The 27,059-nt window shown below is 43.2% G+C and overlaps 1 protein-coding gene across 7 annotated transcripts in view; it reads left to right on the top strand.

Annotated features, from left to right (window-relative positions):
* Positions 1-6,302: 6,302 nt before the first annotated feature.
* The window catches only part of LOC147711836 (uncharacterized), a 106,126-nt gene continuing 85,369 nt past the window's right edge, over positions 6,303-27,059 (top strand). For 2 of the 7 annotated variants that reach the window (XM_086922560.1, XM_086922558.1), the window contains exons 1-6: positions 6,451-6,621; positions 8,136-8,248; positions 9,371-9,452; positions 9,868-9,983; positions 11,134-11,206; positions 18,100-18,163. In XM_086922560.1, the coding sequence (XP_086778686.1) occupies positions 8,157-8,248; positions 9,371-9,452; positions 9,868-9,983; positions 11,134-11,206; positions 18,100-18,163 (427 nt within the window). In that variant the 5' untranslated portion in view covers positions 6,451-6,621; positions 8,136-8,156. Of the gene's footprint in view, positions 6,367-6,450; positions 6,622-8,135; positions 8,249-9,370; positions 9,453-9,867; positions 9,984-11,133; positions 11,207-18,099; positions 18,164-27,059 lie in introns of those variants that run through there. The other 5 variants (XM_086922559.1, XM_086922561.1, XM_086922562.1 and 2 more) reach the window with 5 other exon arrangements.

Here is a 27,059-nt window from a genome sequence, read left to right as displayed (position 1 = left end):
CTTCTGCTCCCTTTGCTGAGTACCGCCGCCACCGCCAGTCAGTGGAGGAACCACTCATCGCTACATCGATCTAGCTGCTGCTCCCACCGCTGCTACCGGCCCGTGGTCTGCGGGCTGCCCGGTGAGCCACCAGGCCATCAGACCCACCCGGGTCACACAGCTCCCAGGAGCAGCTGGGTCCGAGGCGGCGCACCCCCGGGGGCGGAATCCAGCCGTCCGACCCCAGTCAGAACCAAGCAGCAAAGACGCGTGTGCCTGAGCACCCTGCACCCCCAGGTAGGAGAGTGTCGAGCAGCCGGCACTCCAGCCAGCACTCCAGCCTCTGACTCACCGGCCCTCGGCTCCTGGCCTCAACTCTGGTCCACCCCCGGCAATCCGGAAAACTGGGCAGGCCTCTAATTGAGGCCCAGAAAGGACAAGGAAGGGGGAAGCAGAAAGCACGTCCTCCCGGCCCCGCCCACAACCAGGCGGCGGGCCGGACACCTTCTTCCGGTGTTTCCAATGCCGGACCAGATTCGGGGGCGTTCCCGAGAACAGGCTTTCGGCTGACGTCGCCAAAAGCCAAAAATTCTCAGGAATGCCCCCGAATCTGGTCCTGCATTGACGGACAAACGTGTCTTCCAATGGCTAGCCTCCATTTATTGAGCTAGCCAATGGAAGACGGGGCGGATTCCAAGCCCCATATACTATACTCATTAGGTTTTTTCCTAGCACATGCGTACTTCGTACGGATTGGCTAGGCAAAACCTAAAAAGGAATTAACGTAAGGTTCAAAGAGAGGACGCTATAAAGGCGAGAAAGAGCACGCAAAGGGCGCAGAACTTAAAACACACGGTGGTTGCGTGTGATACGAGCTCAAGTGGCGATGTGGAGTTAACTTGTAGCTCAAATTTAGAAGAATCTGATTTTGAGGAGGTTCCTCAGAAGAAGAGGAAAATAATTGAGAAAGAAATTAAAGTGGAAGATAATGAAATATTTGACCCTCAGGGTGAGGAGATGTTTGACCCTTTGTTGATACAACATCCATTATCACTCCAATGGACTCCTGTAGATCATGTTGCGAAATATGTTCGCTATTGGATTAGGAGGGAGATTCCAAAGGAGGTGAGGACATGTATGCGTAGTGAGTGTCCTAGACCATGTCTGGATAGTAAGGTGGCATACACACCGGAGCTAGATCAGAGGATGCTAGCTTTTATAAACAAAACAGGAAAGGACCCTAGAAGAGGGTTGGAGAAAGGATTATAAGGGTGCCAAGACAGATTATTGGACATTCTTGGCCCTTTGACTAAGATTTTTGATATATGCGAGGAGGTGCATACTCATAATGTTGGTATTGACGTGGTAGAATTACGTCAGTGGATTCAAAGGGCTATTTGCCTTTTGGGAAACGCGAATACTTCTTTGAATATTGAAAGAAGAAAGTCGATCCTATTTAAAGTCGATCCAAAATTGGTTGATTTGCCTTCAAAGGAGCCAGGAGAGAAATCTGAAGGTTTACTGTTTGGGGACGATTTTGTGAAAGACATGTCCCGCTATGTAAATACTTTCAGTTCGCTAGAGAAAGCGCAGAAAGATATTAGACGTGTTTTTGGAGTGGCCGGGAGAATGCGGGGTCGCTTTCCCGGCCGTGGTCAAGGAATGTCGAGAGGCAACTTTGGCAGAGGAAGACCCTTCTATTCAAATTATGGATCAGGTTTTTATGGATCCAGAGGTGGACAAGGAAATTTTTTCCCCCAGAGACAGAGAGGCAGAGGAAGAGACATGCGCTCAGAGAGGAGAACTAGGGGGGCCTCAGGTAAGCAATTTACAAGACCCTACTTCTATCCGAATAAAGTTGGGCCGCAGACTAGCCCTTTTTGTTTCGAGATGGGAGGAAATAACAAGAGATCCATGGGTTTTGGAAACAGTTGTTGGTTACAAGATAGATTTTGCGGAAATTCCTGTTCAAAAGTGGGTCCCAGAAATCTTACGGTTTTCAAGAGAAATGGAGGATTTAGTGACAAAAGAGATAGATGCTCTCTTAGAGAAAGGGGCTATAGAGGAAGCAGAAGTAGTAAAAGGAGGTTTTATAAGCAATATATATGTTTGGTGGAGAAGAAAGACAAGAAGATGCGTCCAGGGATAAATCTGAAAGAATTGAATGATTGGGTTGTGTACAATCATTTCAAAATGGAGGGGATCCACATGTTAAGGGATCTTTTAAGGAAGGGAGATTGGTTGACAAGGTTGTATCTAAAGGATGCTTATTTAACGATTCCTATGTGCAGGGAACAAAGGGATTATTTGCAGTTCAGATGGAAAGGGAAGTTATGGAGGTTCAAGAGTCTCCCATTTGGTCTGACGTCGGCTCCTTGGTGTTTCACGAAGGTGATGCGTCCAGTGGCAGCTTGGTTGAGGTCAAGAGGAATTTGACTGATTGTGTACTTGGACGATTTTCTGATTTTAGCAGAGGAAAAGGAACTTGCGAGGGAACAGACAGACTTTGCAATCAGGGTATTGGAGGACTTAGGTTTCGTGGTGAACGGAGAGAGGTCTTGTGTGATTCCCCAGCAGGAGATTCAATTTTTAGGTTTTCAGATTCAGACATTGGAATGTGTGTTGAAGTTACCAATGTTGAAGGTGAAGACAATCAATAAGGAGGTGAAGAGAGTTTTGCAGTCGGATTGGATTACTTTGAGACAGTTAGCTCGACTGTTGGGTCTGTTGTCTGCATCGACTCAAGCAATATTTCCAGCTCCTCTTCATTACAGAGCATTGCAGAGATTGAAAGGGTATCATCTGAGGAAGGGGGCAAGGTATTCTCAGAGAGTATGGTTAAATCTGGAATCCAGAGAGGAATTGGATTGGTGGTTGATGAATCTGGATGCATGGAATGGCAGGGCGATTTTTGGAGAGGTTCCAGAGGTGGAGATAGAGTCGGATGCGAGTCTTCATGGTTGGGGAGCAAGATGCGGTTCGTGTCAACAGGGGGGAGATGGTCGATGGAGGAGTCTCAGATGCATATAAATTGTCTGGAACTGCTGGCGGGGTCTTTTGCAGTGAAATGTTTTATGAAGAATCGGTTGAAGTGTTGTGTTCTTCTAAAGATGGACAATCTGTCAGCAGTGAGATATGTGAACAAATTGGGCGGTCCTCGTTCAAGGGGACTGGCAAATCTGGCGAAGGATTTTTGGAATTTTTGTCTGGAAAAGGAGATGGTTGTTCAAGCTCAGTATATTCCAGGTCTGAGCAACGTAGAAGCGGATTGGGTTTCAAGGTATATGAGGGATGTAAGCAATTGGAAGTTGAACAAGGACGTTTTCAAGAGTTTGGAAAGGAAATGGGGTCCGTTTCAGATAGATTTGTTTGCGGACAGGTTGAATTGTCAGATAGATCGGTTTTACAGTTGGAAACCGGATCCGGAAGCGAAAGGGATAGATGCTTTTCTGCAGGATTGGAGTCTAGGAAGGAATTATGCTTTTACCCCATTCTCTTTGATTCAGAGAGTAATAATGAAAGTCAGGAGGGAGAAGGCGGAGTTATTGTTGATAACTCCTTTTTGGAGGTCCCAAGTGTGGTATCCAGATGTGATGGAGTTGCTGGTAGAGGATCCGGTGTTGCTACCGGATCTAGAGGAAATTATTCTGGATCCTTTGGGGAATGTTCACGACATGGTGGGAAACGGTCAGCTAAGGTTAATGGCTTGCTTGATTTCAGGAGAGTTTGGCAAATACATGGATTATCTGAGGAGGCTGAGAGTCTCATCACTAAGTCTTGGTCTAAAGGAACAACAAAAGTGTATAAGTCGGCTTGGAGAAGATGGGCTGGTTGGTGTTTTGAGAGGGATTTGGATCCCTTATCAGCTTCTGTGGTAGATGTGGTGATTTTTTTGACTTTTTATTTGAAAAAGGCTTGGCTTATAATTCTGTGAATATTAGTAGGTCCGCTATTTCGGCAGGTCATGTTTTGGTTGATGGCCTTCCTATTGGGCAGCATGCTCTGGTTAGGACATTGGTTAAGAGTGTGAGGTTAGTTTTACCTCCTAAGGCGAAATATGGCTTTCTTTGGGATGTGTCTTTGGTTCTAAAGGAGTTAGAGAGATGGGGTGAGAATGAGTTGATGGAGGTTAAGTTATTGACGTGGAAACTTGCTAGTTTACTGTGTTTGGTCTCTTGTAAAAGGGTTTCGGATATTAGAGCTTTAGAGATAGATTCTAGGTTTTTTCAACCCGAGGGTGTGTGTTTTGAGTTACGTAAGAGGACGAAGACTATGACGAGGACTATATTTTATCGTTTTATGAGAATAAGAGGTTATGTGTGGTCAGTTGTTTAAAAGAATATGAGAAGAGGATGTTTGGTTTAAGACCTTCTGGTTGTTCACAGTTGTTGATTTCCTTAAGAAAACCTTTTAAGGGTGTCTCGTCTGCTACTCTGGCTAGGTGGGGGAGAGAGGTAATGTTTAAGGCTGGGATTGATACTAGTGTGTTTGGTGCTCATTCAGTGAGGGGTGCTAGGGCTAGCAAGGCTTATATGAGAGGTTTTAGTTTAAGTGGGATTATGAAAGCAGCTGATTGGAGCTGTGAATCCACTTTTAAGAGATTGTATTTTAAACCAGTGGAGAATGTTTTGAATAGAGTTATTGATGAACTTTGAACATGCATAATATTGGCCTCCGGGCCTTGATGTAAAATGCAGATTTTCAACATTTGGTAATGAGTAGAAAATCATGATTCTAATAAGGGCACGGAGGCTAATATTATCCCCCCGCTCTTCCCTCCCATGATTTGATGGTTTGTTTGATTTTTGTTTTTTCTGTATAGGTTAAAGAGAAGAAGTTACTCCTTGAGAAGGTGAAGAATTGTGAGAATGTATTCCTATAAGAAGAATTGGTTGGTTCAGGAAAAGAGACTTTGGTTTTTTATGTTCGCAGCGTCCAAAAGAGGAAGATGGCTGCAGGTTCTATGAGATTATACATGTTATACAGAGTTCTGGAATGTGTTTTGGGTTCTAATTCTATGTTTTATTGTTGCTGCTGCCGGAGTGGTAATAAAGGCATAGTGCATAATATTAGCCCCCGTGCCCTTATTAAAATCATGATTTTCTACTCATTACCAAATGTTGAAAATCTGCATTTTAACTAGATACCCCTTTCACGCTTTTACCAGACGAGAAGTATTGTGCCAACACAACTGGACTGGAATCAGACACAACTGTAGATAAAACAGTGTAATTTTTTAACTCACATGTGATGACCAATTTCACAATCACGTCAGATGGTAATTAGTTAGTGAAGTGTTGCAGTTAATGCAGGATTTAACATTTTACATTAAAGTTGGAATCGACCCTTTAAAATCTCCTTGCAGGTTTCTTCAGCTACAAAAATGGCATTATATCGGAAAATAAAACAGTTGGCTTTCCTAATTTACATCATAAAGGAAGTTCCTGTCATAGACTGCTAACGGTAAATGTTTCTTGATCTACCCTAAAATAAACCTACAAACGAAAACGTGTTGTGATAGTAATTATTTGAAAACTGTAATAAGACCCGTCAACAGCTTGAGGGAGGAGTCAAGGTTAAGGAAGGCGCTTTAGTGGGCATACTAGCACTGTCTCCCACTGGCCATGACGTAAAATAATGTGTTGACATGTAATTAAATAGAACCTGACTGCACTCCGCAACAATTGAAGCGACGTTCGGTGCACAAGCCAAAATGGCTTGAACTAGTTTATAATTGTGAACGACAAGTCTTTTCTGCGTCTACCAACTATGTTTTCGTTGCTCAAACGACAACAGCGCCCAACCAAGCGACAGAAACAATTGCGCGGACGGAATTTTACCAGGACAGTTCTTCCATGAAATACGAGCGCCAAATACAGTGAAGGCGCGACGCTCCTCCTCTTCCTCCCCGACAGTGTGTTTACAAAACTTACTTTCAATGTCAGCAAACTACGGTGATAGTACAAAAGATAATCTAACGTTAAGGGAAGCGTAAGAAAACATCACGTTGACGTGATAGCAACGGCCAACCGCATTGTACACTTCGTCGGAATATAGGCAGGCTACTAAAAACAAAACACGAAAAAAAAAAACATTATGGTTTTCCTCCCGCCTTAGCAGGCTTCTGTTGTCTAGTTTCTAGTAGGTATTAAAATGGCGCACTGTGCAGACAGCCACGCCCACCCCCAACTTTTCATTGGCCGTTTCTCTCTACGACACATAGGCTCGCCAATCAAACGGCTTCGCGGGGAATTTCGGAACACATTTGAAAATAAGTTGTTTTAAAGGTGTCCATCCGCCTTAGGAAATAATCCAGCTAAAAGTTGTCGTTCGGTCTGCTGAACGGAGGACCGTTCGTTGGGTGCTCCAGATTCGAGCAAAAAGAAGGTAACGGTGTCATTGCAAAGTTCTTTAGTGCTGTGCAACTTAGCCCGGTTAGTGTTGTGCGCGCGGCGGAAGGATACGCGGATTGCAGAAGGGCGGCGGCAGCGGTTTGCAGTGCGCGCCAAGGGTGCACTTAGACGAGTTAGGGGAGAACGGTGCGAGTATGCGCTGATGTCGGCGACGCTGCGCAGTTGACTTTTCGGCCCTCGGTGCCCTTGATGGACTTGCCGATCCTCGGCGGTCAACTTTCATTTACAGGTGAGATTGCATGAGTTTTGAAGGATCTGGGAGGATCCTTCATTTGCTGGGTGGGCTTTGACTTCTTGGGATTTGCAGCATCCGAAACGGAGGCGCCACTTGGGCCTGATAACGAGGGAACCCGACCAATGCATTTTTAATTCTTCGAGTATACCATTGATTGGATACAGCCGAGTGACCCTCAGCGCAAAGCTTAAACACCATGTGCACTCGGTTAACTAAAATTGTCATATTGTAATTGTTTGGGCAGCCTTTGGGGATGTTGTCAATAGTTTGTGCGCGTTTTTTCCAAGGGTCAGCATTACTGGTCTAAAGCATCGTGCCCTTTTGTTTGAGTTGTATGACCGCATGTTTGCTTCTGGCGGTCCAGATGTTGACTTGCTACACGCGTAAGCAAATACCCGGCCACTAGTGTCCTTATCGGTGCCTAATTTTGACTATTGATGCCGCCTCGCTCTTAGTAAATAAATATCTTGTTGGAAAAACTGTTTTTAAATATGGGATGCTGCTGGGCCGAGTAACCGGAAACTCTCTCTACCTGTTTGGTACTGAGGTTTCACCCGCTCTCTAAGATTAAGATCATATGCTGAAAGTAATCAAGGCAAGCTCTTCAAGGGGGGGGGGGTGATATGGTTTTAAGGCTGCAGGCGTAGATTAGTTTTTACTGTAGTGGAAACGGACTAATAGATAGACGTCTGCGTGCACTGCTGGCCTCACAAGTCAGTACTTGACATGTACACCTGAGTAACGATACAGCTTCCGAAGGATTACGTGAGCTACCTGTGTACTACTGGGTTTGTTCACAGCAATACACCAGGAGCACGCCGTGCTCCTGGTGTATCTAGAGCGGTTCAAGTATTTTTTCCCCTAGATGCACCGACCTGGGCTGCAGTGATAGGTAGCGAGAGCCCAGCAAAGAACGAGTAGTGGGAATGGAGCCGCCTAGGTTACCCTGCACTGAATCCTGGTAGCGCAATGCAGGTCTTGGTGCAGGGACCAGATGCAGTTGCCAGAGTCGCGAGAGCCCTGCCGCATCTCGACAGTGTTCGTAGTTCATGTCTTAATACGATTGGAAAGGCAGAGGCAACTGTGTCCTTGTGGCTTGAACGTGGTCTCGGGGGACCGCTCGTGGTACTTGAGCAGCGAAACTGACGATCAGCGCTGGGTGTCTACTGGGCTGCGCGTTAGAGGCAGCTGTTCCCCTCTTACAGGCCAAGCAGGGCTGCAAGGTACCTGTTGTACCAGCAACTAACGCGGCTGAGCAGTGCGCAGCCTATATTATAGCCCTTGGTGTGCAGACTTGAGCCTGTAGCCCCTCACACTGTCAGTAAGGGTCCCGCGAGCGCCTTTGGGCCCGATTGGCACTACGGTCGCAGCTGTTGCGTCACTGACAGCTCCCGCGCTCTTTTGTTTGGTTTATGAAGGCGGGTGATGGCGGGCTTCGCGTGCATAGATACTGTTGGGGTTCACAACATTTACCGTGTATTTCTCACAGTGGTTTGTAATCTTTTCAGGTAGGATCTCCAGTTACGAAGATGCCGCTATATGGGAAAATTGTGGTTATTAAAAGAAATGGTTCAGACGGAACTCACTTTCCATTGACTGCATCGAGCTGTTTGTTTGGGAGGTAAATTGTTCATGTTACACTTAGTTTGTTATGATGGTTTAGATGTCAACTGAATTCAATTTACAGTTCGTGTTCGATAAATGCTTTGCTTTATTAGAAATGGTCCTATCTTGAAATGACTACTTGAGCACCTTGCGAAGAGAAGCACCCAACGTTTCTATTTCCTTAACATATTGTAGACAAGCTGGGGCGTCCTTTAACTACAAAGTTTTTGCATGTAAAGGTCTTTAGCATGTAGCCAATGGTTTAATTTTGGGTTGCCAGCAGAATTTAGTCACTTGAAGTAGCAGCAGTAGGATGATGTGATCCCGCACAGTCATCTGGATTTTTGTATCTAGTTGCTTTACCCTTTAAACATTCGCCCCTTCTGTTTTAAATAATTAGCTGATACAGCAACTGCCCGTTGCCATAATTTGCTGCTTGTAATGCGCGAGTAAGTTAACAACCTTGGTTTTTGGGCGTCTAAAATGCATCCCTGCATATCCTGACAGTTCAACCGTGCGAATTAGATGCCCTAGACTGTAAATAGACAAAACAATGAATTTCTATTTTATCTCCCAGTCTTTAATACCACCTTGCTTGAAGAGACGTAACATGGGCGTTTACTCGTAAAGTGGCAGCATTTCATGGCACCGCTGGTTTTCCGTGCCTTAATGCAGTTTTGGCGCATCTGCCATTACTATTTGAATGCAAAGTGGGCGGTGGTGGTTAGTACCCGTAAACACGCCATCCTAATAGTAGTCGAATAAATTACTAGGAAGCTATTTTGCGCATTTAGTAGGGTATTCTGTTAGTCTGTGTGAATCAAGTTTCTGGAGTCGCTGTTCCACTTGACAGGTGTGCTTGCTACTTTAGTAAGCTTTTTATGATTGCACACTGCATGGAATACTGTTTGCAGGTGGATGGTATGCAAGCTGACTTGCGGTTAATGTGCGACTGCCATTGTTGTCCCCTTGCTATTACCATAATATGCATGTTCTATCCAGTTATAACTGATGTTGCGGAGCTTTTGGTATATTGAACCAGAACGTGGATAAAGTTCGCATGTTAAACTAGTGTTCATTACATGAAGCATGCTTGAGGAAGGTAGAAGCCTGTTTATGTTTTTTTTTTACACCACAGGAAAACTGAATGCGATATTCGCATCCAGCTGCCCCATGTGTCCAAAGAACACTGCAAAATCGAAGTCAATGAGAATAAAGAGGTAAATTCGCCCTTTGACAAATGTCTGTCAGCTCGTACTGACTAGAGAACCCGTTGTCAAAACGTGATACATATGATTCTTGTTTGCCAAAACTGCAGTTACACGTGCATGGTATACACATTTGCCGGGGGGGGGGGGCTTGGTATCTCACGCAAACGGCGCTTCTGAATTACACTTAACGAGTGTTACTGCAGTGATGTTCCTTTAACCGGCTTAACAATTGGCAGGCTCAGATAACCATTCAGTTAGTCAAACTTATGAATAGCATGCAACTCACTGAGCTATCTTGTCTGACAGCATTAATATTTGCAACTTTAAAAGCCAAGAGGCAGAGGTTCGTGTGTGTGTGTGTATGTATATATATGTAGTATTAAATGTCGGTGGTTCTCATTAACTCAATCTTCTAACGTTTCAGGCAATTGTAACCAATCTAAGTTCTGTAAATCCGACGCAGCTGAATGGTGTCTGTATTCAACAACCTGTGGCTCTCATGCATGGCGATATCTTAACTGTTATTGATCGTTCTTTCAGGTATGTTAAATCTGTCACTAAAAAGCTATTTTTGCTGAAAGAGTTGAGTTCCAACTGCTTATTTTTTTATACTGGCACAACTGCCAGACAGCTTAGTTTTAAATGTCGGACCGTATGCCACTTTTCTGCTATGCAGTATCTGGACGTGGTGTGCTTCTGAATCTTTTGAAGGCTATCGTTGTTTGGGCGTAACCTATGTCTTTTATTACGTGCACTGCCCACGTTCTATTCTACATTTATTTAAATTTATTTTATTGTAATGTTTCTATTTAATTGTTCCATTAGTTAATCCTAGGATTATTCCAGAGTTCTCCTGCTATAATGGTTTGAGAAGGTTAATATGCTTGAGTTTTAGCAACTTTTATGAGATTTGTCTGAATCTCTAAATATTTGCAGTCTAACTTATTTCTATAAACTCTTTATAGCCCTTATTTCCCCTGAGGTGCTACCTTGTGTTTTTAGTTCTGGAACTAGCCCGTGTGCCGGCTGAGTTTATTTCTAAATGCTAAATTGTACTGATATTTGAAGGTGTGATGAGACATCTGCTCTGTCAACGTTTGGGGTTTTAGATTCGGCTGAAACCAGTGTTCCTGTTCATAGAGGGTCTGGTATGGCAGTTAGGGCTGGACTGTTTCATTGAAGCATGACCCAAGCTCGTTTGCATACAGCTGAGGTTACTGTGAGGTAGTGGGTTTGCATGCCACCCCAAGCGTTGGACAACTTCCAGGCACTCATCCATCACTTAATTTTGGATTTAGGAAAAGGAGACCGTAAATAAGTTATGGGGGTTTTACACAGCCTCCTACTTCTGAGCAACTTACAGCAAGATTAAACGTCCCGTGTTAATAGATCAAAATACGTTTTTTCCTTAAATATGCTGCTCTGTCTTCATGTCTTTGGCATGATGTTAGACATCCACTCAGGGAAGAAGTCAATGGAAGTTTTCAAGTTGCCACGCTACTTAATCTATTCTCGATGTGAATTGCTCATGAAAGGCAGATGTGCGCTTTTTCTTGCCCAATACTAGATTAAAGTTTATTTTGATTTGCAGAAAAAAGTGGAACTAGACTGTAGAAAGGCATATGAAGTGTATGTGGCTGCTTGACAGAAGGAGCAAGTTACTATGTGATCTGTCTTGTTCAACATTTAGGTTTGAATATCCCTCACAGTCCACTCCGAGGAGGAAAAGAAACTCGACAGCCTTAAACAATGAAACTCTGCAGGTACTTATAAACATGGTTTTTAGCAATCCTGCCATTTGTGTATTCTTGACATGTATATGTATCAAAGTTTGAAAGTTCTATTCCTAACTGAAACCTAAACTACCCATCAACAACTTGCGACTGCTTCACTCGGGTATTGTTAAGTCTTGTGCAGTTGAATGGAAGCAAGTGGTATGCACTTTAATTCCCCCCCCCCCACCCCCCCTTTATTCAAGGACATTTAGGGATATAGCATTTGCTTGCTGCTGTCGTTTTTAGGTCGAGCATTCGAGACCTCTCGTATGTATGGGCTCTGGCGAACAGCCCTAGGACTTGTTTGTTTCCGCCTATGGACTTTTTTTTCTGTTCAACTGACTATTAAACTGTCTTGATGGGAAACGACCAGCAGAGGTCAGTAATCTACCAGAATCGCTTAGCATTCTCTAGATTCCCGTCCATAGAAATGGTCTTCCACGGGCACCCGTAGACAATAATATTGTTTTAAAATCTTTTATTTTCTGTGATGTGCCCACAAAGGCCTTGATTTTATATTGAAAACAGAGCTTTGGACTATACTGTTTCCAGCTGAAAAGCAATATTTCCCTCCATGTGTTTCCCATACCCGGCGTGTCACGCAGTGTGGTGCTTACTTTCCCTTCATGTTAAAGAACAGTAGATGTTTCAGCACCCAGGTTGATGTGCTGCATATCTAGGTACATATAAGGTCCCAAAGGCTAGACTAATTGCATTGCAAATGCTTGTTTAAACTATTTATTTAAGGAGCTGTCTTTCTAAAGTCTGCCCTCTTAATAACCAGTGAAACTCCTTTCTAGACCCGTGCAAAATGGTTATTATTGGTTTGCAGTCACTTGGCCTGTTTCTGTTGTGTTCCGCTCTTAGCGCTGTATGCCAACTAGAAAACATGTGAAACATCACTAAGTCTACCAAGCTTTTGTCCCCAAAAATATTAAGGCCTTGGGCACCAGCAAACCCTTTCCATGACTCCACTTCTCCAGTAGTCCCTCCAAACAAGAAGACTCCATAGCAACTAACACCTGGTGGTGATGTGTCGTACTTAGCACTCAACTATGTCTAAGCCAGCTAATTTATGCTCTTAGCTTTATTGATTGTTTGGGAAACCAGACTAAAGTGTAAAGTGGTTGTAACAAACCTATGTTTAGTTTGGAACAATACAATGCTCTGTAGTAGCAGAACACTTTTGTTCTTGGGATTTTATAGAATTGTTTCCAGGTGGTCGGGAGCCGTCTGAACTCTCCCCACTGATTAATTCTCCTGCACAGGTGGGGAAAACCACACGTGGGTGGAGCGGCAACGTTCGGTTCGCTCCCGCCGCCATGGGCACACGTCTACTGTGACCCCTGATGGCTGGGAGCCGTCCTGAGCATGAATGTGGTTGACTTGACAAGTGGTGTTTATAAAGAGAATTCATCGATTTTCACTTACCATTGTGTAGAAGTTGGGAATTCCTAAAATTAATTGTGAAAGTTAATTCTTTGAAAGTTACCACCACTTTCTAGCGTTTATAGGGGCCAAGATTCCTCCAGCACATGTCCCCATTTGCGACCTACCTCAGTCAAGACGACTGCTTGCTGAAAACTCAGCACATCGTCTGTGTGTAGGAAAGTGGTCCCTTTTTGACCTGCAGATATGCCCCAGTGTTGGTCAGTTCCATTACTGCCATTAGAAGTGAACAGGCAAGCCATTTTAGAATATGTGCCTGACACTGGTGAAAACAGGTTTGGTATCCTATCCCTCCTATTGATCTATGCTGATTCCAGTGCTAGATTTTTTTTTAATACATGAACCCAGAGCGCACTTACAGGTGTCCCCTGAAAACCTACCGATCAAGACAGGAGTGGCCCTAATAGCAAGCAAATTAGCCTATCCTGACACTAAACCAGGAGGCAAACCTCCCCAATCCAAGTAACAGGATTGTAACATTTCTAAATAGAGGGAAGAGTGTACCACAATTACAACACATAAATGCAGAAATTCAATTGAGGTTAATTCTAACTTGTATTGCTATTCAATATATATAAATTATTGTAAAGCGACTGCTCCATAGTTTGAAATTCAAGTGCTAGAAAGAATAACTCGTGAATGAGTGGAAAAAGCATAAGGAATGCAAATTAAATACAACACATTGAAACCACAAACCAGTGGCTCCCTTTTTAAAAAAAAAAAAAAAAATTTTAAGGTTGGATCACTTTCCATCCATATGTACAGGTAGTGTTCATATCAGTACTGTCTCTCCATAGATAGTTAAGTCAGTCGGAGAGGTCAGTTAACCTTAATGACGGACATCTCACCCCCCTCTCTCCCTTCTTTCCCTCGTTTCCTTTTCTGCCCCCTACCTACATGTGTTGTGTAACTTCCTTCAATAAAAAAAGACATACATATTGATGGTTTTTAATGTGAAGATGCACCTAATGATCGCGCTCACATGGAATCACAATTATTTCCTTGGGGTAATTAGCTTGATTACACAAATAAAGGCCCGACGGCTCTTCAGTTGAGGAATTATATGCTCATAAGCCCATCATTTGTCTTTGGAACATCCAAGAGACTAGAATGCTGTTAAAAAAAGAGCAATGGCTAAATTGGAGGCTGGTCATTATTAATTAGTAATCGGTAGTATTTAAAACTGCATCCATTTACTCACCCCCCTACCACAGAAGAGAGGGAGTTAATGGATACTTCATTAAATCTCATATCAACTCAACCCAATGTCCTTTCAGTATCCCAGAGCCAAAGTGCAGAGTTGTGGAATGCGAAAAAAAATGTAGTTCCTGGCTTTCTGCCTTTCTTGAGCTGCTCATGGATTGAAACGCTCTCTGGGTGAGGGGCAAAGTTAGTCCTTCAAATGCAAATGCGAGCATCTTGTGAGTAGGTTAACTGCAACATGTTTCCGAGGACAATGGGAGGAGCAGCAGCAGTTGTCTGGAGACGCAAAGAAATTAAAACCAAGGACCTATCGGGTCCGCCTGCTTTCCAAGCCCATCCTCTGCCTAAAAGTCGATGCGATATGAAGACCACTGCGAGGCGGCCTGCGATGAACAAATACAGCACATGCGTAAATACACCTTTGTGAGCACTGGGAATATTATATATCTGCCATGAATCTGGGCTGACCATTGGGACTTCACTGGCATCTGTTTTAAGGTGACTTTAAAACTGGTCCAGCTCTACCTATACAAAAAACAAAGGGCAGAGTGCGGTGCCATTTGTAAGGACGCTGCCAATGTTTCGCCCCGGCGCGTGCTCTTTTGTCCGCTGAGCTGATTACGTGCAACAAATGGATCAGGTTGTGGGCAGGTGGAAACAGGTGTGTAGAAATCTGCCCGTGTCAAAATATCTTGTTTTTATGCCGGGTTTTATACCGAACCTCTGCAGTATTCATGCACTTGGATGGCTGTTATTATGACTAACTTTCAGATGTCTAATTTACTAACCTAAGCAAATAGAGGGCTAATCCGGTCTTGCCAAGATTGACGCACGACCACCAGTCTGCAGCAAGTCTCAGCTCCAAGTGTTTATCCCACTGAGCAGGTCATGACTTACACCTTTGCACATGTTCACAGCCTGACGGTATGTGCGCTTGAAATCAAACACTGCTACGTTTGACTTGTTTCTATTGCGTTTCGCGGATCACACTCTGAAACGCCACTTGTAACATTCGGATAATTTCAGAGCGCTACCCTTGATTTTCCCAGACTGTCAACTATTTAAGAATACCCGTAGTGCTTATTAGCAGACTAGATGTTTTGTGCTCCGGCCGCTTCATTAAGTAGCCTCCTCGTGTGACAGTCCCGGGCCCAAATGGTCCGAACCCGCTAGAGGAAGACGGGTGGGTCTCCTCCTGGAACCTCAAAAGATGCAGTCTGCACCTCATGGCCAGCATAGTTTTTAACCACGGTGCACGTCATGAAACGCTGAGTATTAAAATGTCCTTTAAAATAAAAATCTAACCATAGAATTGTGTAGATGTTCAACAAGACCTCCGTTAGAAGTTCTAATTTTATTAGCGGATGTCCCTGGGTAATTCTAATAAAAATGAGGTTGCCATACCGAAGGAGTGTTGTTTTCTAGGTGCATGTACCTGAAACCAGAGAAGACGGCAGCTGTTTCTAGCGAACATCACTACCTATTTACACCCAGGGAAAGCCACTATAGAAATGGGCAGACCATGCGTATTGTGATTTAGCTCGCGGGAGAACACATTATGAACCGAAGACAAACTCTGCGAATCTGTGATAATAAATGAAAGCAACTCGTGCTGACAGTGATTGTAATGTCGTAAGAACACACATGTGTAATGTAACATTTAAAGCTGTGGCTGGGGAAGTTTGAAAGTAATATGTAAATATCTACAGCAGTTGCAGCGAGTTAGGAAACTTCCCCTAAGAATGTGCAGGGAGGTTCTGAGAACACTTAACCAGCACAAGCGCGCGCTTCGTGTGGCAGCAGCGGGAGGGGGCCTGCGCGATTCCCTTGCGGGAGCGTGCAGCAAGGCACGATGGTTGCGACCATACGGCGCCTCGCGCTCCCGCAAGGGAATCGCTGGATGTGCACACAATGCCATTTCGAGCAATGCAACGCATGCACGTTTTTGCCCCCAAAGCTGTGCCGATGGCTAAAGGTCTCTACTAAGCAGCGCATGCGCGCTGCGTAGGCGAGACCTAAAAAGGATGTTTCATATTAGATTACTGTTAAGGTGAACGGTCCACAACATGACTAAAGAAGAGATAAGGACATTACCTAATAGTGATATTGACGGCAAGTTTTCTCCCAGAATGTAAAGTGTCCCAAGTAGATATTCTTGTACAGTTGACTGTATTGACACTACAGAGTACAATCATATACAGACTTGCGTTATTTCTTGTCCTTCAGTGTATTCAGTGTCCACGTCCAAATGCCATCCTAGCTAGGAGAAAATAAATGTTCACCATCTAACAATTTATGGTCTTCGGTGGTTATCAATTCAAGAACAGTTGCATAGCATTTTGTCACATTGTATATGGAACAAGGTATATCCCACCGTGGCTAATTAATTGTCCCATAGCTGGTACTATCCTAGTGCATTCAAGCCTACATAATGGACCTGATAAAACAGCCTTTTGTGGTAGGGTACCAGTGGGTTATAGTCATGTCAACCATTGCTCAATAGAGCTACCGGTCGTGAGATCGCCTTCTGTTCGTTCAGCTCATGGACTACTGTGACTAAGGGGTAGATCCATTTGCATTCTAGCAGATTCAAGATATCAAACTTCTGCCGCCTGGGCTCCTGCTGATCTTGTCAATTACAAGCCATCTCAGACTCTACCAGGTGGCCAAAGGTATGGCAGTGCTTCACAAGAGCCGCCCCCAGTATCGTGCACCTAAATCTGCAACAGTGTTAGAGTATATTCACTTTCACTTTTTGGCGTGGCATGTTCATATGTCGATCGCATGGCTGCCCCAGCAAAGGGCATCCCGGCGCTTATCTCAAAAAGACCAACTGCAGATGCTTACAAATGCAAAGATACCCCAAGGAGCACCGGAAACAACCAGGTATTTGGGTATTTCATGAAAGACAAGTAATTTCTGAAAACTTCTAGGAGGTAATAAGAGAACATTCCAGGGGGCAGGTGCTTTAGTGCAGAAAGAATGGCCATCCACTCTTACTCTTAACACGTGCCTGGCCAACATATAAAAACCCACATGGGCATCTGATCACCTAAACCACACCATTAGTTGTATTGGGGCTGGGGTCTGGCAGAGATTTTACTGAAATAATACCTTAACTGGACTTTCGTAAGAACTGATGGAGTTTTATGTTAAGTTTGAACAAATTCTGTAATTTGTTGGAACTTTGTACCTGTTGCTCTCATGAGGATAACTGTCTTGACAGGTTGATAATTGGGCTAGATAGAGTTGGTGTCTCTGTGTTTGTTTGTCCCTGTGGCTCTCCTGCTGGAATCATACCAATCTCCTGCCTCTGCCCCAACCCTGTTCTGTTGTCCGGCACTTGTTCCAGGGACCAGGGTAACGTCTCCTAGCATGCTATCTGAGACCGATTTCTGAGTTCCCGGGATGAGAGCCTTCTTGCTCCGGATGTAATGAACTAAGCCCCACATCCTACCCCAGGATGACCGGCTGATTAGCACTTTTAGGCTGGCAAGCTTCAAAGAAGTTTCCTTTTGAAATGTCAGTCTGGCTCGCCACACATGAGTAGAACGATCCCTCTTGCCCCCCCCCCCCCCCCCCCCCCCCCCCAATCCTTTTCAAATCTTTATCCAGGGCCCTTTGGCACATGGAACGGTTGGACAGACAGGCGGGAAATGAGCTAGTTGGGTAGGCATGCCCATCCCCATGCAAGTGCCACCCCTAAAGTGGCTTAACATGATGTGGGTATGACTTTTCAGAAGTGTCCATTTTTGTGTGGGCGCACTTTGTAATTCTGGAACTGGCTTATGCCCACTTCCCACAGGAGATCGTCTTATAGGAGGTATAGTGACCCTAGGGGTGAGTAGTCCTTTGGCTACCATCATACACTCACCTAACACCCCTAAATTCAGTTTAAGGGAGCCCCTGGCACCAGAAAATTAATCTGCCAACCTGAAAGACTTAAGGGTGTGAAGTTGCATTGGCAAAAACGGATCCAGCACCAGACGTGGCGCCAAGCCTGCTGCCTTCGCCAATAACCAACTTGTCCACCAGACGTGGCGCCAAGCCTGCTGCCTTCGCCAATAACCAACTTGTCCTGCCTATTTCCTAAATCAATGATGTGGGCCAGAAAACACATTAGTACTTGTTTTGTTTTCAGCTTGCAGAAAGCCAAACTATTTGAAAGTCTACAGTGCAAGCTATTGCACTCGTAAAACTGCATACATTTACAGGTGCTTTCTATCCAGCAGGTGGCAGAAATTGAACCTTTGCGAACACGGAGGCAAGGATCTTCGATCATCACAGTTTCAGGTTTGTCCTGGCTGCGTAAATTTATGGAATGATGGTGTAATAAATGTGCATTTTAGTACTGGGTTTGACTGCTCTATTTGCTAGTAGGCTCACTTTTTGATGGCGTACAACATAATTAGGTCTGTTTTGTGAATACATGCCTATAGCTCGCTGCTCAGCCATCGGTTGGCCACTATGGCTGAAGCCCCTTGTTTACAGCCTCCATAGTCTCTGTATGTTTATAGTACAATGACACATGTAGATGTTTGTGTTTTTTTTTGTTTTTATGCTTACTGTTGGACCTGGAGTTACCAGTCCACATAAAACTGCTGTCGGGTAGAGATGAGCAAGGTAGTAATAAAATCATTGAACCACCAAATAAATTAAAACTATTGATTGATGCTTATAAGTTGCCACATGCAAAGGAGTAGAGCAACTCACAAGCAACCGAGATCCCCTATCCGGAATTTGAAAGCGACATAATTGATGATAGCCTGGTAATGGAGGATGTGACTAGCGATTTTACAAAGTTAACTGATGATTCAAGTAGTATAAAAAATGTTCAAAACAACGCCAAGATTCAATCGGACCATTAAAACCAACAAACCTTTCGAAAAGGACTAGAAAAATGTTAAGGAAAGCTCACAGTAAGAAAGCACATACATTAAAGTCTACTAGTAATAAAATGAGTGATCCGAAATTCTTGAAAGTAAAGGAATCTGAAATAAAATATTTCCCGATTTTTGGACCCAATAAGAAATCGGGATGTAAAGGCAAATCAAACAATGGAGTGTGACTGAAAAACTAGGAGACGTAGATCACATTCTTAGTTCTGGCCTCATAGACGAAGCTCCAAGAATAATAAAATATACAACATCTGATAAATCACTAATTGTAGAAGTCATTAGTACGCAACCTAGTCATATTGAGAATTTAGTGGACTGTAATGATCAAGTGGGTAGGATGAGCAATTAACTGGGGTCTAAATTAATCCGGAAACCAAGTAATGAACTAGTGGTTGACCAATATACACAAAATAATATTGTTAATCAGAATTTAGTGAATCACATTTATCAGCAAGGCGTTATTAGATTCGATCAAGTGGCCCTCTGCGGGACACGAGCGATTAATAAAGGAAGTTAAAGTCAACTTGATGACTGAAAGGATTCCTGTGCCTGTTAAGGATAATTCATGGTCGCCAATTATAACTGAGAGACAATACTGAGCATTTAAATTTGATGACCAATATGAGGAAAGTTGCCTTTAGCCCTCAATACACTTCAAGAGGCCCACATAATATCTTAAATCGTTGTAACATCCTGAAATTATTACATGCTACTATAGATCTTAAAGATGTGGTTACCACAGATTTAGAAGCTGTGGAGTTTAAAAAAGAGTGAAAAATGCGATAGGGAAATAACAATTACAACTTGGTTAAGTAAAGAAATTGTTGATAAAATGGCGAGCAGTAGCGTATTTGAAAAATGGGGCATTAAACTTTGGTGAGTACAAGCATCCAGCTACCCGTTGTTGCTAATACCAAATGAACCAAAAGGGGATGGTAAAAAATTAGCTATGGCTAGTCAAAAAATTGACGACAAAAAAAGACCCATAGTAGAACAGGTTACAGTTTTAAAAAATGCGTCGGGCGCATCTAAGGAATTGAACTTGACATATGGCATCAAGATAAGAAGCAGCCAGTCTGGTCTGCAAACCTGTGAGGCATTGAAGAAAGTGCCAGAGTTAGTAGAGGATTGGAGTTGGCTTTCAGGAATTTTAGCAAATCATAATTTTGAAACGAAGAATTGATGTATATCAAATCCTTTGATTCTTTGTTCCTGGAACACCAATGACCTAAAATCATTAATCGAGGATCAATATGTAATTGGTTTTTTTGAAGACTTAGTATTTTAGTGTTTCAGGAAACTTGGACCACGTCAAAAGAACCTTTTATAGGTTATGTTGAATACTGTAATGTTGCAACATGAGAAGCCAACTCGGGTCGCCCATGTGGTGGTCTTTCCATACATATATATCATCAAAACTAAAAGCGTCTCACTTTGAAATCGACCTTCAGGTAAAATGGTTACAGTGCGTTAAACTAATAGCAGTCACTCAATTATTCTGATAAATGTGTCCTACCCAAATTACTCTGCTTTGGGAGATGATAAAAACATTATATTATGAGCACTTGGATTCAGTATTTATTATTTCTGGTGATTTTAATATGCACTTTGTTGCTCTTAAAAGGCAGTCAGTAGACTTAAAATGGTTATCTCAATGGACAGATTGTGAGTTTGATTATGCATGACCCTGATAATATTCTGACTTTCAACCAAGCAGATAGCTTCTCTGTAATAGACTATACTATAATGTCTGAGAAATTTATATAAGATAGTAAAAAGCTACGAGATTGCACCAAGTATTGAAAGTGGTCACTTGTGGATTGTGATCAATTTTGATTTAGATCTAGACCATTTACCAGAAACTAAGATTCTGGTAAAAGCACCAACGTCCTTTAATCTTAAAAGATTAACATGGAATGTTAAAACTGAGGATAAAATCTTGAGTGCTTGACTGTTTAATCCAGGATGTCCATGCAGCTTATGATGAAGGGAAATCTATGGTTGACTTATGGCCACATTTATGTGATGAACTGTTGGCTAAATCTGCTAGAGATGAGCCCCCTAATGGTATTCTGTTAAATCCTAAGAAACCAGGATGGTACTCTTCTCACCTACTATATCAAAAAAGAAAGCTTAACCCCATCGCTGCTCATGACGAGCTCAGCTCGTCATGAGGTATAGTGGAGCTGTGCTTATGACAAGCTGAGCTCGTCATGAATCATGCACTAGTGCAATTTCCAGCACAGGAGGGGAAAACCCTTAGCAGCCAAGGTGTCAAAGAAATAAGATCACTGCACCGGAATAAAAATAGGCTATCGCTGCCAACTACATCGTTTAAAATCAGAGAGTTAAAACTGTAAAAAGGGAAATCAGGAGGGCTAAGCAAGGTTTTTATGAAACAACATGGGCAAAAGCTCATCATGCTTGTAAATCCAAAGGTTTACGATTATTTTGGAGCATTATTAATATCGAGTGGCAATAATAGAAGCAATAGTGCTAATGTTGATGAAGTGAGTTTGGTGAGCTTCTTTAATAAGAAAATAGATACCCAATGTCTAGATGATGATAAATGTTTTAATAATAGTCCAATTGATATGCATAAAATAATAGATAGATGGAGGGAGTGAGGGTTGTATTCCCCCTTCCCAATGTAGAGTGGATTTGGGGTCCTGGTTGCTCGAAGTAAAAAAAAGATAAATAAGATTAGATCCAACGGAGCGCCAGGTCCAAATGGTATCCCGAACGTAATATTTAAAGCTGATATAAGTAACTGGCCAGAGTTGCTTATGCTTCTCTTTAATGAAGTTCTTAAAACAGGTCTTATTTCACTATTTTGGCATGGGAGTGTTATTCAACCGATATATGAGTGGCTTACAGGATAATCCGGCAAATTATCGTTTAATTACGCTCACCGATGTAGAGGCAAAAAATGTTTGCTAGTTGCCTGTTGGAAGATCTAGAGGCTTGGGCAACAATGGAAGATCTTATCCCCAATTTCCAAACTGGGTTTAGAAAGGGAGACTCTACCCATACCAATTTGATTTCATTAACATTAGGTGAGAGAGTCAAAACCAGGATGCAAAGATTATGTGTTTTATTGATTTAAAAGCCGCTTTTGATTCTGTGCCGCAAAATATTCTCTGGGGCAAGTTAAGGAATTGGGGTATTACGGAATCTCTAATAAAGATGTTTATACTTTTATACACCCAGACCTGGGTGCAGATCAAAATTGGCGATGGAAAGCATATGACCCGTCGATTGCATACGAAGTGGGATTAAAACAAGGCTGTGTGTTGGCTCCTTGCCTTTTTAATCTTTTTATGGCAGACTTGCCAGCCCATTTTAAAGATAGTAATTCACATTCGCCTTTTATTCAGTCAAGAAATGAAATGCCTGCAATATGCAGATGATATCATTTTTATTGAGCCAAACGGAAATGGGGTTAAAAAGGTTAATTGACTCTTTCAATGGCTGTTACACAAAATGGACTAAGAATTAATACAAAAAAACCGAACATAATGACCTAGAGAAAAGGGAAACGGAGGATTAAAGAGTGGAATATTAATGGCCTGGTAATTGAAAATGAGAAATCTTATTAATACCTTGGGATTGCGTTTGATGACGGACTAAAATTTAGACAACATTTTAATAACCTTGAAGCCAAGGGTGGTTCTCTTACATTTGCCTTCAGGAAACTAAAGACAAATTACTATGCCCTAATTATGACGATTTGATGAAGGTGATGAGAGCAAAGTTAATTCCATCTTTGGACTATTGCTCACTCATCTTTCGGGGTAAACACGCAAAAGTGCTCGACGATATAGAAATTAGAATTTATAACGCTGTTTTTAAAATTCCTAAATATATCAGTCGAGCAAACATAAGATAGGAATTTGGATTAAAAAAACAATTTATGGCGAGTCAATCAGCATTTCTGAAGTCCGTAATATCATTAGCCCGCTCGGAGGAAGGATCTATAGCAAAGCTTTGTTGTCTCGAAATATCAGAAGGAGAATATTAAAAAAACTGGCAGCTCTACCTAACTGAATGCTTATGTAACTTTGATTGCACTAATTTTGAAAATGAAATGAGGAGTAAAGTAGTTTTAAAAAAAGAAATGAATCAAATGGCCGCACTACTAACTGTCATAGCTGACAAAGAAGAATTAAGGAAAATAAATCATTTCTGGACAATTGCTAATTCCTTTGGTAAGCTGATGCCTCAACCCTATTTAGCGTAGCACTTAAATCCAAAGTTCAAGAACAAATTTATGCACTTAAGGTTAGGGAAGATATCCGACAAAGGATGGCATACCAAAATGGGAAAGTCAATGGCCATCAAGCATTTGTAGGCTCTGTAGGCAAATGGATGAAACAATCCATATAGTAAACTTATGCCCAGCATTTGCAGACATTTTGGAAATTCATCCTAAAATCGATCTTTAATGAATTAGGAATTAGAACATGTAGACAAGCAATTATTACCTGTTTGAGTAGGGAGAATATTAAACTTATCTTTTTGTTAAGTTTATTATTGCAGAGAAGAAACTCTAAGGGAGTAGAACGGATAAATAATTGTATTGCAATATAAAACACGTAAAGAAACATAACTTAAGGATCATTGTATGCAAAGTGTTAATTTAGTTTAAGGGACTGTGAGTATATTTTAATATAGTCATGCATATTGCACTTTTCTCAGTGGTTGCATATGGAATACAGCTAAATTTTGCATATGCAATTGCAACTGCTAACAAGTCACTTTATGTAAATGCTGCTATACTAGTTCTTGGGGTATTTCTAAGCATTTTTAGTAAGTCTTATGTATTTTAATTATTGTGTAATGTATTAATGTTGCATTTTATTATCGTTTTTATATGAATTGCAGCTAAAATTGGTATCTGTAGTTGCAACTGCCAACACAAGTCACTTTATGTAAATGCTGCTATAATAGTTTTTGAGGCAATTATAAGGCTTTTTTTGGGGCAATTATAAGGCTTTTTTTAGTAAGTCTTATGTGTTTTAACCACATGGCTGCTGGGCGTTTTCCCCCCCTGTGCTGGAAAATGCCATTTTAGTGGCACCATGACGAGCTCAGCTCGTCATCAGCACACAACACCTTTGGGTGATGACGAGCTGAGCTCGTCATCAGCATCGAAAGGGTTAATTATTTGCGTAATGTATGAATCTTTTGATGGAATGGTTATCTACCAATGAATATGCTTGTTTTACTTGGTTGTTTTTATCTTTCCTCACTTGTAATGATTTTAATTAATCAACAAATAAATACTACTACACATACACTACTGTCCACATAGGGTAGCCTGGCACAGAGTAGGAAGGTCTATTCTCAAGTCAATGTGTGTTATGCTTGAGTCACACCCTCACAAACCCAGCTCCCATCCACTCAAAAATGACACTACACCAATTTAGAAAAATACGGTTCACTTTTATAAAAGTTCCATAAGCTTTCTTGTTCCGCTAATCGTATTATAGTTACTCACAACAGGTACCTCCACCACTAATTTCCTGCCCCTCTGTTAATTCAGTAAGGCATTAAATCAATGAATAAAACAAGTACACTTCTTACTTAAAGATGTAAGCCATTCTTGGGCTGTTTAGGTATGGCATCATAGGAAAGTAAAACCTTTTTCATAAAGTCAGGTTAGCAACAACAGCATTAACACAGATTGAAGACCTCTTTTTACAATCTGCTTAGTTAAGTCAAATTAGATGTTCGGTCAATAAGTGCCAGAATTGGTCCCCTAATTTCCCCCCTTTGTTAGGATGGGAACAGGCAGAACTTAATCAGTTATCAGGTATATATTGGTTGTAGATGACTCGCCATACACTGGCACTCTGTTTAACTTTACTGAGCAACAATGGTTCTAGAATTGGTATCCTTCCAGTCTCAAGTTAATTGACTTGCCAAATCAGGCTCTTCGGGCCGGCATGACAGTTTTAAGAGGGCTCATGTGGAGAACTCACCACAAGGCCCTTCAACTTCCGATACCTGGTCCCTCACCAGACCCCAGATCCCTGCTTACTTGAGCGCCTCTGTCCAATTCAGCTGTTTCTAGCAATTGAAGGAGATCGGACTGCACCGTCAGCCCCCTTCTCTCCAGCGACGCCTCCCTCGCAGGCCAGGCTACTCTGCTTCAGAGCCTGCACTGAGGGAAGGAATCACTGGCTCTCTGATACCGCTGGATTCCCCTCGTCAAAACTTCTCCAAGCCGCTTCCGTCGTCGTCTTGGCAAGCCGTGCCACTGGGCAGGCGTGGGGGAATAGCAGCACTGGTATTGTGCCGCCCCCTTCTCTTAAGGCAGCCGGCGGGCCCTACTCCAGACCCGCTTGTGCGCAGTTAACTTCCTGAGGCCAACCCGCCCCTTTTGGATTGATTAACCCTATACAGGTCCTGCGCAGAACGTGTCCCCACAACTTTACCCTGCCGCCTACTCTGCTTTCGTTCAGCGGCTCCCGGGACCCCTCTATCACCAGCACTTTTCTCTCCTCTGTGGTATGGAGCCTCTACTAACCCTTTTGCCACCGCCGTAATCGAGGCTGCAGGACAGGCGACCCTCACTACGGCGGCCACACTACCCTCCGATATGACCTCGGGAGGGGAAGCAGACTTCCTGGCAGCACTTTGAAGCACAGGTGAGGAGAGACAGATTGGACTAATGTAGACTGGTTTTGGATCGGGATAGAGTAACTAGTTCGTTCAGTCCTCTCTCTGCCCTTACGGAGCTCTTCAGAGTTCTTAGTCACCTTCACTCCACTGGACAGCGGGACAGAGCTTCCCACACCGCTCACCCCTCCCCTCCCCCTCCTACGGTCTGTCGTTCTCTCGTTCTCCTCAGTGCCAGGGGTTGGTCCTTCTAGACTCGTGGACCCTATGAGCAGGGTTATCAGGAACGCAAATAAAGCGGGCCATGTCTATGGGTAGGGGGGACGGTGACTGCAGTAAGGTAGCAACCCTTAAAAAGTAATCAACCCTGTGAGTATCCTGACCCCCCCCTAGCGCCACAGCCTGCACTCCAACTGGCTCTTGGAAGACAAAATGGCCGCCCAGGTATTGGCCTTATATACCCCTAGTCCCAGGTGTCCAGAATAGGTCAGAAGGTTCTAGATCCCTCACTTTAGTCTATGGGCCAGTTCCTTAGTGTTGGAACCTGGGATGTCAGGTCACCTAGGGTAGCCTGGCCTAGGGTAAGACATTCACTAAAGGCACATGTGTGAAGGTTGCAAACCACCCAGCAGTAAATCAACGCAATAACACCCAAAAATGACACTACACCAATGTTGGAAAAATACGAGCTTGTTTATAAAAATAATATTTGCTCTCTTGACTTTAGAAATCACAGTTCAGTATCTCACATTTGCTCATGGAATTATTTAGACTTTCAAAGTTATTACAATATTTCATTTCTCATCTCCCCAGCTTGTTAACATATCACATTGGCTACCAGGGAGTAATGTCTCAAATTTTAGCACAGAAACATCAATTACTTTCCTGTACAGCACCCAGATACCTCAGTTATAGAATCTTTAGTTTAATAAAGCCAACCCTTCCATATGTCATAGCATCCCCTCCTTCTTCTAGCTGAGTTTCCGCAGATGAACACAAGATCTATTGAGTAAGCCTACAGTGAAACAAGAACTTGATGGCAATTCTCTAGAGTACCACAGGCTGTTCCCCTGTAACTTGTACAGTGTTCTGCTGATGACCTCCCTCAGCTCTGAAATTCCCTTTTACTCAGTCTCTCTTGAAGCTTGGTAAAGGAAATCCTTCAAGTTTCCAAATTGACCCCTTCACTCCACAACTTAGCGCTTTCAGTCACCCTGAAGTCTGAAATAAGAGGGGAAGTCTAGCACCTCACGCTTCCCCACCCACTCACCTTACTTGAGAAGGTAGTCGTCCTCTCTCCTCAGACCACGCTACTGCCTTGGGGCCTCAGTCAGGTATCACAGGGCTGGGGTTCAGAATACCCCCGCCAGGCCTGTGAGGAATTCGCGCTCTGTGAGGCCCGCTCTCCGCCTCTTCCTGCCTCAAGGGATTCCCTCGCTGGAAGCGCTCCAGCGCATGCGCGGAGGAGTAGCAGCTCAGACCGGCGGCTGCTCCCCTTGACGGCGCTGATAGCGGCTCACCTCTAGGCCTGCTCGATCCTAGGCCCCTCCTGCCAAAACAGTGGACACCGCCCAGAGACTGCGCAGAGGCGCGTTGTCCAAACTTTATCAGCGCCAAGCAGTGACACCGCCGAGAGTCTGTGTAGAAGTGCGCTGCCCAAGACAACC

This window comes from Lissotriton vulgaris, chromosome 5 (genome assembly GCF_964263255.1).
Source record: "Lissotriton vulgaris chromosome 5, aLisVul1.2, whole genome shotgun sequence".
In the NCBI taxonomy this organism is placed as follows: Eukaryota; Metazoa; Chordata; class Amphibia; order Caudata; family Salamandridae; genus Lissotriton; species Lissotriton vulgaris.
Note: the sequence above shows the minus strand (reverse complement) of the source record. Positions and strands in the feature narration are given on the sequence as shown.